A 17,248-nucleotide genomic window follows, 5' to 3' on the forward strand; every position below is an offset into this window, starting at 1 on the left:
TATTTCCCTCCTACTCTCAGCTCCAACCAACCACAAACAAACTAATATTCTTTTAGAAATAACCCTCTATGAAGAGGAACTAAAAACAAATTCATTTTGTTGACCCATCTTTGTAAACACCCTTGCTTGTGTTCTCATCAAACACAGGCTTTATTTTTTTGTAAAATGTGATTGATTTTAGCTCTGGATATAAGCAAGCACAATAGTTCGGCTTGATGCAGAAAGTCCAAAAACAATTTTAAAAGCAAAGTTCAGAGTGGCTGCTTTTTCTAACACAAATTCTCAGAACAGATGACAGTCTCAAAACAGTCAAAAGAGAAAGATAACATTATATCTTGATGCATTAACTCCCTATAATGTACTCTCTAGCTAGAGAAAATGAAATTACTTGAAAAGTGCTTTGAGGCAAAAACTATTAACTTACTTTCCTATTACGAACAAATGAATAGAAAAAATGACTCTGAATGGCCATTACCAGATATTGCAGTCTGTGAAATACTTGAAGCAAAAAGAAGATACAATTTATAAATAGTGAGGGTTCAACCTAAAATCTAAAAAAAAATTAAAAAATGGAATCTTCCCGCATGTGTATTTCTTGGCTTCATAAAAGGAAAATACAACTGGACTCTACCTCAGTCACATCAGGACACCAGGAAATCTGTGGCTCTAATTCAAGAAAAGAATTAAGATAATAGTAATGGGTAGATTTAAGAAACACTTAATGTAGAAACTAGTTTTCAAGCCCACCGAATATCCAACATATTTAAAATTCCTATACCTAGGCCATGCTGGACCCTCTGGGTTTGCGATGAACTTTCAGCAATAACATACGTACCCTAATGTTTTATTGTTTAACTTTTTGTTTACATTTCCTTATAATTTCAACCAGATAAGATGTCAGACATGTAAGCACTCACAGCATTTGATGCTTGTACAGAACAATATATGATGATAGAGCGATGAGAATCTTAGAACTTTACAGGGTTGTCTGATTAAGAACAATATTTGATACTAATTTCTTCCGAAACCCATGAAGAAAAAAACAAGCCTTTAGTAAGCACTTAACGCATCCCACGCTCTACCCACTGAATTTCCACGTAGCCTCATAAGGGAGGTTCGATCTCATTTCATAAGAAAATTGAGACTCAGAAAGATGAAATATTTTGGTGAAGTTTGCAGAGCTAGTAAATAATTAATACAGAAATACATCTTATTTCTACGGGCTTCAAAGCCCATGCATTTTCAGAAATCATTTCTATTCATTTGAAAGAATGTTAAAACTTTAGGTTTTTAAGATTCACTGATGTATATGGTAACACAATTAGTGACCAAACTATATTCACAAAGCTCTTCTTTGTAGCTGTATAGTAACAGATGGGTGGGATTCAGGCACTTACTTCTAATGCATTGGTATTACTTATATATAAAATAGAAAGAAGAAAAGAATGACAATAACAACCACACATGACCAGCTTCCTGAGCCCTTGGCAGGCAGCACAGCAATAAGGCAAGAAGGCTGGGCCAAGGAGTCAAGCCATCTGGGATGATCACCGATTTACTAGCTGTGAAAACTTAAGCAAATCACCTTACTTACCTCCCTGTGCAATTATTATTTGACAATTATTAGCAATTATTAGCAATTATTAGCAATTATTATTTGACAGCTGTGGACTTTATATCATTATCTCATTTAATATTTTAAAAGGAAATAAAGTATATTCCAAAAGAAAAGTATTTCCATTTTACCACTCTCAAATCTTATTTTTGGCATATATTTTGACCTGCCTAACATTTGACCCTCAATGGTTCATATGCAACATAATACTGGAACTACACAAAGACTAACCTGGGGTCTTGGCTCTACAGAAATGACTGCTCATAAAATTCACTTGGACATTAAGACATGCACTTACATGTGAGAGTCACTGTTGCCTCAAAGCATAATTTAAGTGTTATATTATTATTTGTTCTTTCATTTGTAGTCTCCTTTCCAATTGCCTACTTACTAAACAAGTAATAACGTGCTGAGCAGAGTCTGGGACTGGAAAGAGAAGGAGCCTTCTCGTTGGCCTGACTAGGCAGAAGCAAATGCAGGCCACTAGATGAACCTCAAAGTCTGACTGCTCTGATCTGTTCCCCAGAGTAGAAAACAGACTCTTTATATGTGCCTTACTTTTAATGGCCCACTGTGTTACTGCTCGCCTCTATTTTATTTTATTCTTACCTGTTGGCCAAAAGAGTTATATGCATTAAAATAGAAACCTGTGAAGCCTTATGATCACTGTATACTGTGCCCATAGTCCAACTCCAAAGAGTCACTCGTAATTACTTTAGTATCTCAACAAGAGAACAACAAAAACATTAATACCAAGGAAAAACTGGAACTAAATAGTAATTCTCCCTCTCTCAAACATGTTAGAAATCAAAGCAACACAACTACAAAGTCTGATGTGCTCTCTGAAGATTAAAGAAGGGAGGGGGGGGGGAGTAAAAGCTGGCTATTTTAAGAACTAATCAAAGACTAAGTGGCTTCTTATTCAAAACTCCTTTTTCCATCTCTAAAAGAAAAGTAAAAGCAAACACTATATAGATCAACAAGCATCTCCCATGTCATTCTTCTAATACAGAGATCGGCCTCAAACTACCACAGGTGAAGACTTACTCCCAGAACCTAACAGAGTGCTAATCATAGTCCTCAGTAAATACCTTTTTAATGAACGAATAATTGCATGATTTAGGAATAAATGGGACCTTAGATAATCTCCTAACTGGTCTCCATGCCGCTACACTTTTCCCTTTCCTGCTGTTTTGACACTGCCGTTCCACAGCTTACCCCTCCACCTCCACCCCCCACCATCTATTTTTACCATGTACTTGTCCCAACAGAGCCCAGATCAGGGCGGCTACGTTGCTCGTCTCCAGGGGGCACTATTCACAGCTTTCTATTTGTGCTCCAAAGGCTCCCATTTCCAAAAATTACACCATAAAAGCTGCCCTTTGGGATTGTGCTTGATGTGCCTGCCCGAAGAAGTATCTTAGGCTGTACCCACTCCACTGAACAACTGCAGGGGGCAACATTTACAAGTTTTTCTACAGAGGTGGCATCCCCGGAGCACAACCTCACTGAAAAGTCTCATTCCTTTATTTCTCTATTTTATGTTATTGGGTCGGCCTTTCCTTGAATTCCATTTCTTCTCCACGGTCTTTAGCCATTCGGATCCATTACTTTAACCACCTTTTCTTCAAGACCTCATCTGTGATACTGTCGACAATAAAATTAAAATTAAAAAAAAAAAGGACCCCAACTCCTTTGACCTTCTAACAGACCCTTACTGTGAATCTGTTTATTTGGCTATGTTTTGCTAAACAGTCCTTTATAGTCTCTCCATTCACCCTCTTAAATGAAGGTGCTACTCCAGGTTCCATTTTTATTTTTATTTTTATTTTACTTTATTTTTAGAAAAGCAAGCAAGAATTTATTGGCTGCAGCAAAAATATACTTAGGAAAATGAAACAAGGAAGGGCATAGAAGCAGCAACAGGGGAGCCTAGGCTGGGTGGCTTTACTTTACAAATCTTCATTAGGTGAATTCACCTGTACTCACAACTTCCATCGTCATGTATGTCATGATCACCCCGGGCCCCCAAACTATCTCTCCAGCTCCCATCCTTCAGACATTCCAGGCATGCATACCCAATCATCTACACTTAAAATTAGCCACTTGCGTGGCCAACATATCCATCAATCAAAACATGTTCCAAATCTTTCATTTTCCCGTGTTTTGTAATACCACCCAAAGCTAGAATCGCAAATGTCACTCTCCCTTTCTCTTTTCTGCCCACAGCTAATGAATTACCAAATCCTACTCCTTCTGTCCCTTAAATACTTTTGAAATCCCCGATTCATCTCTGTGCCTTTGTCATAAGGTAATAGACCTTTATTCTATGCAATAATCTCTCCCAACTGATTTCCTGCATCCAGCTTTGTTTCTAAGCCATCTTCCTCCCTGTTGACAAGATCATTCATTCCCCTTATTTAAAATCCTTCAATGGCTCCCTAAGGTTTTCAGAATAAAGTCTTATTTCAAATGGCATCTAGAGCCTTTCATATTAAAAGCACTTCTCCCATAAGACACAATGATAAAGTGCTTTATAGCAACCTTTCCAGGGGCCAGGCTGCAACTGCTCTTCAACTGCCCATCTCCAGACACGATAAAGAGCCACCAAGTCCTAGCTTTGTCACTGAAGGGATTGATGACATTCAGAAAAGACCAAATGCTCTCTGGCCAGGTAACCAGCAGGGGAAAAACTACAGCCCTCCATATTTTCAGGTTCCTTCATAGTGCTGGGGCCAAATATAAGTTCTGGAAAGAGTCTTTCAAGGTTTCTTGGCACTAGAGCTTCCCAAGCAAAGGGAGTTTTCTTAATATTATGTAAGGTCAACCTCCTAACGTGAGCATCTCCATGTGCAGGAACACCTGCCGACTACTGGTTAAGAAGTGATGCTTGGCTGTCCACCCGCTGTGGCCAGCTGCAGTGCCAGGACACCGGCATGCTGTGGTAGGGGCTGTGGTGGTGTTTGTCTCACAAATGGACAGTAATATTCTAAACGCTGTGGTACATCTTCATCAATACAAGAACTGAACAAAAATCCAGGCCTTTCCTACTCAGGGAATGTAAACAGTAGCAAACTGAACTGGTTATGCATAATACGGCTGCACTATGCCCTGCTTGCTTAGGAATTTACCTTCTGAGTTTTGTGATCACATCTTATTTTTATTACACCTGCCTCAGGTATTAGTATCAATGTATTGCCCAGGAAACCTAAATGATCTTTATTTTCTCAATGGAAACATTAGTTCCTCAGAAGAGGGCACACGGCTTTAGAAAAAGATCATTAGTTGTATCGATTCTAGTGTAGAACATAGACCTATTCTCCATCAGAGATTTAAAAATAATGAAACAAACACTTCTACAGAAAGTCGTATTTCTCCATGGAAAAATGACTGAGGTCATTACTATTTTCCTTGAGGGATGCACATCAACTTACATGTGACACTTCTGTGTTGTTCCAACTAACCACCTCCTCTTCAACTATGTCAGAGGGATTAGCCATACCAACATGTTTCCTTTCAGCATGTTCATCAAAAGCTATTCCTCCTTAATTCTAAACATAATATTTTAATTAAAATTAGTCTTCATTGGAAACAGAATATATTTTAACATAAAAACAGAAATAAGAGCACATCTGATTAGCGCTAAATGTTTATACTTAAGCAATATATCATATTGGGTTTTTTTTAACTATAAATAACCATATTATTTGTTATGAGATTACTTGTTTTTTAAAAAATCATGTAAGGTTGGAGTTTATTATTTGTCAAAATCTTTTCATTCAAAGAAGCATGTGTTTTAGTCTTTTCAACTGGAGATTTGATGCTATATATGACTTTGTATTTTTTACATTCTGTACTAGTTACATTTTTTTAATAGGGAGGATTCCAAGTTATCAAAATTATTTAGCATTTTCATACATCAAAATTGAAAACTAGAAATACCTTTGTTGCTTCTGAACACTTAGGAAGTGTTTAAAAGTTGGAGTATCTGGAGTGATTTAGGTTAGGAGGTAAGGCATAGAGAGTGAACAGTCACATGGCCAGGTTCACCTATGTAAAGATGACAACTAGAGTGCATTTGTTGGTTTCTATTTAATTATGCCCATTAGTGAGTTATTTCAAAATGAAAATGATCTAAAACCTTTTTTCCAGAGCTGTAGAAATTCTAGTAGTGTTTTACTTATGAAGAATTTGGTCCCAATAATCTATAAATAAATTATAAATTGTCTTTCCCTTCCTTTCTTCACATTTTCTGCTGAATTTCTGACCTGATTTTGTCACGTCCCTAAACTGCATTTTAAATTAGAAAACACACATCTGCTGAAATCGACAGTTCCATTTCAACTGGCTCAACTGTCTGCAGCAGCTGCAGCTCGCAGGGTTCACATGAGCTTGCTCATGGCCTTGACTCACATGAGCTTCCTACAGGTGCAGCCACCAGAAAGGATGTTACTCACAAGGCTAGGGAGAAGCCAACAGAAAAAAACATTAGCGTCCTACTTTTCAGTGTTTAATCGCATGAAAACACAATGATACATTACATACTTTTGGTTCAGAATCATGAAGATCACTCACATGGAGGCACACAGACTTGTTTTGCATATAAAACAAACCAATTAATGTAGAAATTTAAGTGTATTCCAAAGAATGGTGTTGTGGTCTGAACTGTATTCTCCACAAATTCATATGTTGAAGCCCTAACCCCCCAGTGTGACTGTATTTGGAGGTAAGGACTTAAAGGAGGTGGGTAAGGTTAAATGAGGTCATAAGGATGGAACTCTAATCCAATAGCACTGGTGTCCTTATAAGAAGTGGAAAGCCACCCAAGCTCTCTCCATGCATGTGCACAGAGGAAAGGCCATGTGAGGACACGGCAAGAAGGCACCATCTGCAAGCCGAGGAGAGAGACCTCCCAGAAACCAAACCTGCTGGCACCTCCAGCCTCCTGAATTGTGAGAAAATCGATGTCTGTGAGTCAAGCCACCCAGCCTGTGGTGTTTCCCTATGGCAGCTGGAGCACTAGTACAGATGGTCATCTCATTGCTCCGCAGAAGTGTGCTCAGGCTTTGCACCAGTTAGTTCTATCCCCAAAGCACTGGCTTTTAACATACAGCTTTTAAAACTGTAATCAAATATTCCTTTAATTCCTTTAATATTTAATTAAATAGACCAATGTAATAAAGATAAAATTCCCCCCTGTTCCTCAGTGGCTTTTAAACTATGATTCACAAAAATATTAGTATGTACACAAGCATGTGTGTATATAATACATAGTATGTTTATAATATGTGTGTAATGTATATTTCACAAAATAATACTTTTTTAAAACTATCTAACTGTAAGAGATATATTCTGTTCAGTTCCGTTTTATTTAAAAGATAAGTGTATGTGAGTGTTTCTAAAAAAAACAGTTGAAAGAAAACCAGTTTATGGCTAGATGTTTGAGAAGTTCTCTTTTTAGCTGGCATCTAAAATAGTTCTTAGTTACAATTTCTTTCTTTCCTTAGCATCCCAAGATCCTTAAAAGTACATTGAAAATTATCTTTCCCTCCTCTCTTCTCCCTCCCTCCCTCCCCCCACACAATCAGCCTGTCTAAAATTAGGGCAAATAAGCTGGGGTCCTCTACAAAGCAGAACTTGTCACATGACTTAAAGTAGAATGTCAAGCATATTGTCTTGCTGATTTGTTTATAATAAAAAGATTTTGGTTTTATGGTGCAACTAAGGTATAGATGAATGCTATACAGACAGAACATGTGGCTTCCCAACTGAGATATACAGTATCCATGAAGGGAATTACTGGATAACTTACACTCCTTCTAGTCACCATAGGTACCTTCAGTATTCATAAGAAATTATATGACTTGAGGAATTTGAAATAAAATTATTTGTAGAGAGAAGTTAATTTTATCATTCCTATTTTAGTCTATTTCTTTTGGGTATATGTTTAAAGAACAGTGCTTGTATCAATCAAAGATTTTGGCACTGATGTCTCTTAGCCTATGAATAGCAGATAATGAATTGAAGGGTGTAGTTAAAGGGAGACAATGAGTTCTACAGGTGCAGGTTTTATAGACTTGTTCTCTGAAAAAAATTAGTAAAGTTGGCTAAGACCCAGAAGCAAAAACCCACAACATTCATAATAAAACACTACTCTGTCACACTCAAATTAATAGTACTTCTGGACCTGAAAATATGAAATCAAAATTTAATCTCCAAGCTCTAAAATTTCAAAATCAGATTTAAAATTTAAATTTTCCAAAATGTCATGAGCCAACATTCTAATGTTCATTTCTATATATACAATTGTTCAAAATAGGTAAAAGGATATCTTTCTGAGCAGATGAAATCTGTATATAAGGAAATTGGCCATAACGCATACAGCTGTGGGGCATATATGTGTGTGTACACCTGGACTAGCACACATCTATGCAGACATAACAAAAAAGGAAATAATTGACTACATTCAATATTACATAATACATTCACTTTTTTATGCTACTGATATCTTGACACAAATATTTTCTATTGTACTTTTCTTTAAGGATAAAGTTTACTTTGTTTCTTTGAGAGAAAATAAAGAACTGACACAAAAGAAAAAGAAATAATAAAAAATACATTTTAATTATATCTTTTCCATTACAAATTACCCTAAGCACCTAGATAGCATCAGGAACGTAGAAGTGTTTAGTATTTGGTGAGTGAATGAATTACAACTCATGTGATAGCCTTGTAAAACAAATTCACATCAAACACAAAATTTAAAATTAAATAATATTGAAATACTATACATCAATAATAACCTTAAATGTAAATGGAATAAATGCTCCAATCAAAAGCAGCATGGAACAGACTGAGGAATCTCAGAGGGAAGGAGAGGATGGGGGGGGATTAACCAAAGAATTTATATGCATAAATGCATTGACACAGAAAATAGTGTGGTGAAGGCCTGGGGCGGGGGTGGGTGTGGGGTAAAAGGGGTCAATGGGGGGAACAAGGGGACATCTGTAATTTTTCAACAATAGATAAATTATTTAAAAAATTTAAAAAATTTAAAAGACATAATAAATTTTTTTTAACTTTTACTAAATTAGTTAAAGAGAAGTGTTTTTGCAAACTTCTTATGCTCACCTCTTCCTTTGTCTTTTTTGATATCACCCGGAGCCAGTCTCCAATCATGCTCAGGACAGCAGCGAAGTAAGCGAGTCCTACAAGGATCCAAAACCACACGACAGGCTTATAGAAGTCCAGATATTCAATATCTGATCCACCTGTGAGAAAGAAAGTAGAACTAAATAACTTCCAAATCATAAACATCAACAATACAGACATTTCCTAAAACTACCAATGGAGTTTTGGCTTGCAAATCATAGCAACCTTCTTGTCAATCGATCCACGTTATTTCCTTCATATGGAATTCTTCCTTGGCCCCCACATAATTCTTCTCTATTTTTCAAAAACCAGTTAAATAAGTTTTTCTTAATGAGGCAACTTCATTAACCCTCCAGGTCATAATGTGTTTTTTCTTGTCCCACGTTTCTTTTTTTACTTATTACAGTGTGTCTTATAATTAAGTCTAGCACTTTACTCCAAGTTCTCTCTCCACCTTTGTTTTGACAAGTAGAAGACAGAGACGCCACTTTCCTGGTAGGCATGTAACTGAGTAAATTTACCTTATTGCCAACCAATCATACTAACCAATCAATACATGCTAACCCATCAGTTCCATGCCAACCTGCACAGAGAGTGGTTCTTAGTTTAAAAACCATCAATACAACAGATTGGTAACAAATGCCAGAGACATAAACAGTGATTTGCAGGTGGATACAGCCATTCTCTGGTCTCTGACTTTTTGGAAGACACAGAAGGAAGGATTTTTTCCCCCCTGGAAGGGGAAGGGTGATAAGACAGAAAAAGAGTCTCCCCTGACAACAATAAACACAGAGAAAAGGTTAGCCCGGCCGGGCGTGGCTCAGCGGTTGAGCATCGACCTAGGATCCAGGAGATCAGGGTTCGATTCCCCGTCAGGGCACATGCCCAGGTTGTGGGCTAGGCAGCCAATCAGTGACTCTCTCATCATTGATGTTTCTCTCTCTCTCTCTCCCTCCTTTCCCCTCTCTGAAATCAATAAAGATATGTTAAAAAAGAAAAAAAAAAAGAGGAAAGGTTAGGTGGAAATGTGTGGCACAGTCAAAGGACTTTTAGGAGTGGCTAAAGCTATATATGGATGGGCGCCAGGGGGTAGGCGGGTGGAAGAGAGGAATCTAGAGAAAGTAAGTTGTGTCGGGCTATAAGGACTGGCTCCTGGCGCGGTGGGGAGCAGGGAAAAGCGGACAGACAGCTAAGTCCTCCATTCCTGTTTGACCACATGCACAGAGAGTCCTAGTGGCAGAAAGGAAGGACCGACAGGGAAGCCCATTAGAAGCTTTCGTCGTAGACAGGCCAAGAAATTGTTGTGCCTGAGTTGGGGCTGGAATGGAAGAAAGAGGCATTTCAGAGGCAGAATCACTAGGCGTTCACGACCAGTTGGTCAGTGCGATAAGTGAAAGGAAGGCCTTAGAATGACCAGAGACCCTCACGGGGGACGTGGTGCTAGCAACTGAACAGGGATCACAGGGGAAGGAAGAGTGACTGAAAAAAGAGAGAAGTAATTTAAACTGGGACGTGACAGGATTGTGCTTGAGGTACAAAACAGGTGGAGACGCCCAGTAGGATCCTTAAATACAGATTTATTGTTAACAGGGCAGAGCAGGAGATAACGATTTTAGACTGGGATGTTTAAATAGGGCCATGGATGTTCTCAGATCTCAAAATTCAATTCATACAATTGTAAGAACAGCTAATAAGTAGCCTCGATACATTAAAAATCAAATATAATGCCCTGGCCAGTGTGGTCCAGTTGGTTGGAGTGTCATCCCATGCACCAAAGGGTCAAGGGTTTGATTTCAGGGGAGGGCACATGCCCAGGTTGTGGGTTCAATCCCCGGTATGAGAGACAACTGATCGATATTTCTCTCACATAGATGTTTCTCTCTCTCTCTCTCTTTCCTTCCTTCTCTCTCTAAAAGTCAATAAAAACATATCCTCGGGAGAGGATTTAAAAAAAAAATCAAGTACAAAATTTTGACTGTAACGTTCCTCTATATAAATTAGACTTTGAGTTGCCTGCAATGACGTTTTCAAGTATTAAAGGGTCAGAGTAAAAAGAGACTATTTTTCTATCAGGCAAATAATGTTCACTTTGGCTTTCATTTCAGACAAGAGCTTTAAGAATAGTTTCAAAGTAAAGAATGTTACCTTCAAAATATTGTGAAAACGTTTTTACCTTGTGCAATGTTTTTTAAAAAGCATCATTTCTGGAAAGGATTATGGAGGTTAAATGCATCTCATGATGGCTGAGACTTGGCCCGTGAGGGCTGCAGCTCTACAGATTCACAGAAGTGACTGAAGAAATGTGTGTGGAAACTTGTTATACGATAGGCTCACTAGCGAGTTCTATTTTTCAAATGTTTCCATTTCAATAAAACCAAAATGACATTTTTTCCGAGCACTTTCTCTTTCAAAACCAGAAAATCTTCATCCAAATAGTTGTGACTCACTTAACACTTAAATTCACCAAGATGTTGATTTTAGAAGTTAGTTCAAGCCCAATATGACTTTTTATAAGTCTTCTTTCTTATAAACAGGATGTCACAGTTTGAAAAGAGTGAATTAGCTTAATCACTAAAAGGTTTATATTTGGGTAAAATGTTTACCCCACCAGTTTCAGTGGGTTCTAAGCCACGGTTGAGGGGGCCGGAGGGCAATGTTTTCCCATTCTTAATTGCCACTCTTAAGATGAAACACCGGCAGTCCAAAGATCTAGGAAAAGCGAATGTATGTGGGAGTATTGTCAAACAACTCACAAATCCTGGTCACTTTCTGATGGCTAAGATTTATGAATTAAGTTCCTCCTCAATCAATTCACTTGACCCAAGAATCTTACCCAAATTAAATGATCTGTAGATAAGTTGCTAAAAAAGAGCTATTGGATTTGTTTTTAAATTAGAAAACATCCAGAAAATGTCTTGGCTGTTACAAGCATTCATTTTCATCTGGCTACATTCAGGAAACCTGTCCCTGGGTCGCTTGCTTGGTAAGGACGCAGGGCCATTTCTCTGTCCTGGGTTCCCTTCCTGCATGCCCCCTGCCCCCGGGTCCCCCTGCCACTCCATCACTTCTCCTCTCTCCACAGGCTCCTGAGACGCGGCCTGCGGAGCGCTACAGCCCACTGTCCGCTCTTGGGTTCCTCACCCACTTGGCAGGAACAGTTACCTCACTGCTGTTTTCTTTTTTGCCACCAAAAATATGCACACAGATCCTTTCCATTTTAAGAGCTTTTGGCTAATCATTATAGGAGAGCAGACAGATGGCAATAAAAATAGCAAAGACGGGTGGAAGTACACAGGTTTCAGGAATCTTATAAACTTTTCCAAGTAGTGAAAATAACTCCTCTCCCTGACTCTCACATGTGACGGCCTCTTTTAAACGGTGCCGTTGCTCTCTGGACGTCTTCTGGTGCTTCGATAACGAAATCAGCCAGAGCCTAATCAAATCTAGCAGGTTAAACTACAGGCACCAAAATGCAGCCCGGGGAAGGCTCGGGCTGGCGTTCATGCTCAGAACTCAATCTCTCCCCAGATGGGCTTCCTAAAAATTGGAGAGGAGCTGCATTCCCACTCGTGAAATTTCCACTAACTTAGGGCAGGGCGCTTAGGAAGGCCATTTGTCCATAGATTTCAGCTGTAACTCCAGCTGCCCTGATCAGTCATTAAGCTAATAATTCAATCACCATCACTCTCCCAGGCTGTTCAGAACTCAGCAGTGAAAGGTGCGTTTGTGTTGACTCCTTGAAATCGCAACAGTTAAGTGTCCCCACTTTTCAATAGAGAAGGCATCTCAGTAGCTAAAATGACATGTGAGGTCTCACGGGAAAGGGGGCAGCAGAGCTGGGGTTCAAACGCAGGCCCGCCTGCTCCACGTCACAGGCTTTCTTCACCGACCTGGCCGCCCACGGTCCCATCATGTGTCCGCCAGCCGGGCTGGCCCGCCCCGAGCCGCAGCACCCAGTGGGGCTGGAAACGCTAAGCAATGAAACAAGCTGCGCCTCTTCTCTTCAAGGTCTTACCTAGAAACCAGGGGAGTCTAAAGGCAAGTATTATTTTATCAGGAGCCTCCTTACCTTGTTCCTGCCCTCATTCCAGCAGGTTCTAGCAGCTGGCCCTATTCTTCCCTAAAGAACTTGCGTATACAACGCCCTCTCCCCTTAAATTTAATTTCCTTTCCCTGTGATGCTCCTGAATCACAGAATACTTATAAAGAAAAAAAAATGGTGATGGAAGGACACCTGACTTGGGGTGGTGAACACACAATACAGTGTATTACAGAGTTGTACACCTGAAACTTATATAATTTTATTAACCAATGTCACCCCAATATATTCAATAAAAATTAAAAAAATAAGATCTATTCTGGGAATCATCTAGCCACTCTGGGCTAAGTTATCGACTCTATGGCCCCTCCTCTGGATTTCTAAAATGATATATGTATTATAAAATAGAGATACAGACATATAACTTTGTTCTAAAGAAAATGGGGACCATTTCTTACACTGGTCTATCAGATATTAATGTCGATTTTCTTGCCTGTTTGACTTTATTTTTGTTAATCAAAGCCATCCTGCCTTCATACGAAGTGAGAAAAGAAACGTTCTGCTTTAGTCTATTTTTTTTCCTTTTTTATAGTAAAGCAATTTAACTGAATGGAATGTTCTCCCCGTGCTTCAGGGACTAAGAGGCTCTTTCAGAAATGTTACAAATACTGTTTTCCTTTTTTACAAATGGGAATATGACTTCAATATTAAACAATAGCTCACCCACTAAACCCAGGTTCTCATAAGCGACTGAGTCAGAAAAACAGAGATCAAAAAAGGTAAACCTCTCTAGCCTCTGACCCTATATTTTGGGAATTTCAATTTCAGCATTCAAGACACTGTCCGTTTCCTGTCAGGCACGTGGTCGAAAACTGTCATTAGTACGTCTCGTGATCACGAGGAAAAGAAGCTCAGCACATTGTCTCACTCACTCATCCTTTATGGGGATGGAAATCTACAGTATATGAGAAGTACACAATTATTATCCCTAGAAATTACCGGTAAGTCTCAATATAGAGCAATTTGGATTTTTTTTGTCAAATTGAGTACAATTCACTGCCAATCTCCCTAAGCCACAGCTATTAATCACGGAATGATTTACTTGTTTTTTTGTCCCTATGTTTCTACAATGCTTCTATGCATTCATTCTGAATTCTAGAAGATACATAACTTCTTGGTTTGTCTACAGTGTCTAGGGCTTTTGAGCCATTTGGGTCAAATCCCATTTAATTAATCACCTGGATAGCTACCAGTTCTCTTGTGAGTTCTCTGAAAGTCCTTTGCTGAATCAGGGGTGGACCAGACTCCCTGGAGAATTTCCCTGCACTATCAAACAGAGTAACTACCAGGATTAGTACCTGGTCCCGGATTTCAAACAGTCTGCCCCATAGGAACAGACAATCATCATCACTAAGTGCCAAGCACAGTGTGGACTATACAACACGTGTTCCCTAAATATCCGAATGAATGAATGATATACTACATCTCTCTGGCAGTCACATAAACCCTCTCTTTCCAATCAAAGCCGTTTTTCTGAGCCCTTGTGGTGGTGATGGTAGTACTGAGTGTTCTTTATCAGGCCTCCTTTCTCATCAGGTACTTTCCTTGTTATCTCCTGAATTCCTGGCAAACTTTTATTCTGTGATTATCTCCATAATAGCAGTTTTAATAACTGGCCTCTGACATAGTTGCAAAGCTTTTAGGGCAACATCAGGAACTGTTTTCTGCAGGTCTCTATTAGAACAAACTGTCTTAAACAAACTAAAAAAAAATCTTGCCATGGTTTCTCAATAGAGATTTATATGTTTTCATGATAAAAATCCCCGTCTATTAATTAAGCAAGCTCTGAGCACTCCACTCAATGAGTCATGTTTTTGGTTATAAGGGGAAGAGAGAGTGTGGTTACTAAAAACTACATTTCCAATAATGACTTTGAAAACATAGTTCAAGAAAACTTAATTCTTAATATGAGATAAACAAACATATTTTTCCAAGTAAAAAAAAAACGTGATGCCAAATGACTATATAACTGTGAAAATTTGTAAAAATTAATAAAAGTAAATGCACCAGAAGAAGAATCTCATGTGGGAAAGACCCAAATTATATTGCTTTACAGGGGAACATAAGTGCTGTAAACACAAAGCCCGATTTACCCAGCGAGCATTCAATAGCTACATGTGAGATGAAGAAAATTTCACTATTAATGAAATATACTAAATTTTATTGACCAAAATTCCAAAAGGATTTATTTGAATAGGTAAATAAATTTATGTTTAGATGAAAAAATGTGTGTTTATAATATCAACCATGATGATGTCTTAGAACATGTATATTTTTGGCTAAAACTCTTGGTTTTTATTAGTAAAGTAAGTAATAGAAGCTCACTGCTTTGCGAAACTATAAATTTGCATCTTGGTTTCACTCATTCATATTATCTCTTACGAATCTGCCTAGTTAATGAAAAGAAGTACTTCAAAGGATTTCTTAGGACAGCCTCTAAACAATATGTGGAAATATGTTTCTTGTTTTGCATGATCCACTCTAACCCTAACAGTATATATTAAAAAAGAAACTAGGTTTGAAAAATATTTTAAATTGCATTGTCAGGTAATTAATTTGACTTTTCTCCAATTCTAAGGAATCACCAACTTTTTTTTTTTTTTTAAATCATAGACTTTGGAGATTAGCTGTAAAAGCAAGCCTGAATAAACAGAATTCAATTTTTCACACATTTCCATAAAACTAGTTCTCAGTCTATAAGGCAAGCATGATTTAACAACTTATTAACTCCAGGTTCTCTTCAAATAAAAAATAAAATGACAAAAGTTAAGAAACAGAACACTGGAAATCAACAATTAGTTCTCAAACATAATTTTGCCATTAACTTTAACTTATCTCTATAAATTGGACTATGTCATTACAGGCACTGCTAAAATCAAGTATATGACACTTTGCTAAATAATTTACTTTCTTCTTGCCTTTTAGGAAGGCTTACTCTGCATGCACTACTCTTAGCAATAGGGGTCTATTTATATGTAAAATAAAGGTGCTGGAGTGGCCCTCAGATCCTTTTTTAGCCCTAAAACATTGAGCTCTAGAACAATGGGCCATCAGGAGGAGGCAAACACCAATCTCTAAGGTAGCCAACCAGCCACTAAAACACATCCCTTGCATAAATATAAATATAAGATTAATATTTGCTGGGAGCACCCTGGCAAGTGTGGCTTAGTTGGTTGGGTGTCGTCCCTTGCACCAAAAGGTTGCAGGTTTGACTCCCAGTCAGGGCCCATGCCCAGATTTTGGGCTCCATCTCTGGTAGGGATCACATCAATGTTTCTCTCTCTCCCTCTCCCTTCCTCCTTCTCTAAAAATCAATAAAAAATACTTTTTAAAAAATTTTCTGGGAGAGCTCTTCCTGCAGAAATATTACTAAATGTTGACTTCCTCCCTTCAGTCACATACACAGAGAAACCTGAACACTAGGGCGTTTGTCTTGACTAGTGGTCTCTAAATTCATTACCATCAGCAATGAAAAGTTCTTTTCACATGCAAATTTAAATATAATCTCTTATACACTAATTTATATCATGCTATTATGACATGTAAGGAAGGGGGTTTAAGAATACATAGAAGGAGTCGTCCTGTTTTTTTCCCATGGTAGACAGTCTATCACACAGACTTCCTTGCTCCTTCCCTGGGGATGAGACTCAGCTTCCGAGCTCTGGTCTAAAACACTACGTCTCACCTGCTGCTCTTGAGATGTTTCTAGTAGTTACACCAAGGTTGCAACCTGTGTCCTAAACATGCATACGTCACTCTGCAAAATGTACTTCTTTTCTTTTCATGGCACCAGTTTGAAGGCTCTCATTCTTGAACTTGTTATCCAAGAAATTCAACACGACAGTGTAGCTGAACCCTAATCCCTGACAAAGCAGGGTTTGCAGGCTTGAGAAGGGCATTAGCCCGTGAGTGTGCATCACGAGAGGTTCAACGTTGGGTTTTTTTTCGGAGATTTACAGCCCAATAGAAAGATGAGAAGGTTTTAGTTACAGCAATGCCTCTTGTGTTTCCCCAGCAAAAATTTCAAAATGAAGTGAAAACACAGGTGACATCTAACAGCGAGAGGGAAGGTTCTAAAAAAGTAAATAATCGGTATTTCCCAGGTGGGGTACTTGCCTTAACTCAACGACTAATTTTACTTTATAGTCACAAAGCACCCATAAGCAAACACAATTTTTATATCGAACTGTATGAGGCAATTCTTTCCCAAGATCCTTTTGAAAAAAAACCCTCATAACTTTTGTTTTTCCAAAGACTTTTGCAAAGGGCACACATTTCCTACCCAGCCTGTGCCATGCACCTGCCCCTCCACCCACATTCTCATTCCAGAAACACTCCCTGGGCAAAGGGACCTGGCATGTAAAGACTACAATCTTAGAAGC

General features: G+C 38.5%; 1 protein-coding gene across 2 annotated transcripts in view; it reads right to left on the bottom strand.

Moving 5' to 3' along the window:
• Nucleotides 1-17,248, bottom strand: part of KCNK2 (potassium two pore domain channel subfamily K member 2) — a 136,642-nt gene that overhangs the window by 16,454 nt on the left and 102,940 nt on the right. For both annotated transcript variants that reach the window (XM_016224668.2, XM_087827674.1), the window contains exon 6: nucleotides 8,747-8,886. In XM_016224668.2, the coding sequence (XP_016080154.1) occupies nucleotides 8,747-8,886 (140 nt within the window). The remainder of the gene's footprint in view (nucleotides 1-8,746; nucleotides 8,887-17,248) is intronic.

The sequence above is a fragment of the Miniopterus natalensis genome, chromosome 19 (genome assembly GCF_054644295.1).
Source record: "Miniopterus natalensis isolate mMinNat1 chromosome 19, mMinNat1.hap1, whole genome shotgun sequence".
In the NCBI taxonomy this organism is placed as follows: Eukaryota; Metazoa; Chordata; class Mammalia; order Chiroptera; family Miniopteridae; genus Miniopterus; species Miniopterus natalensis.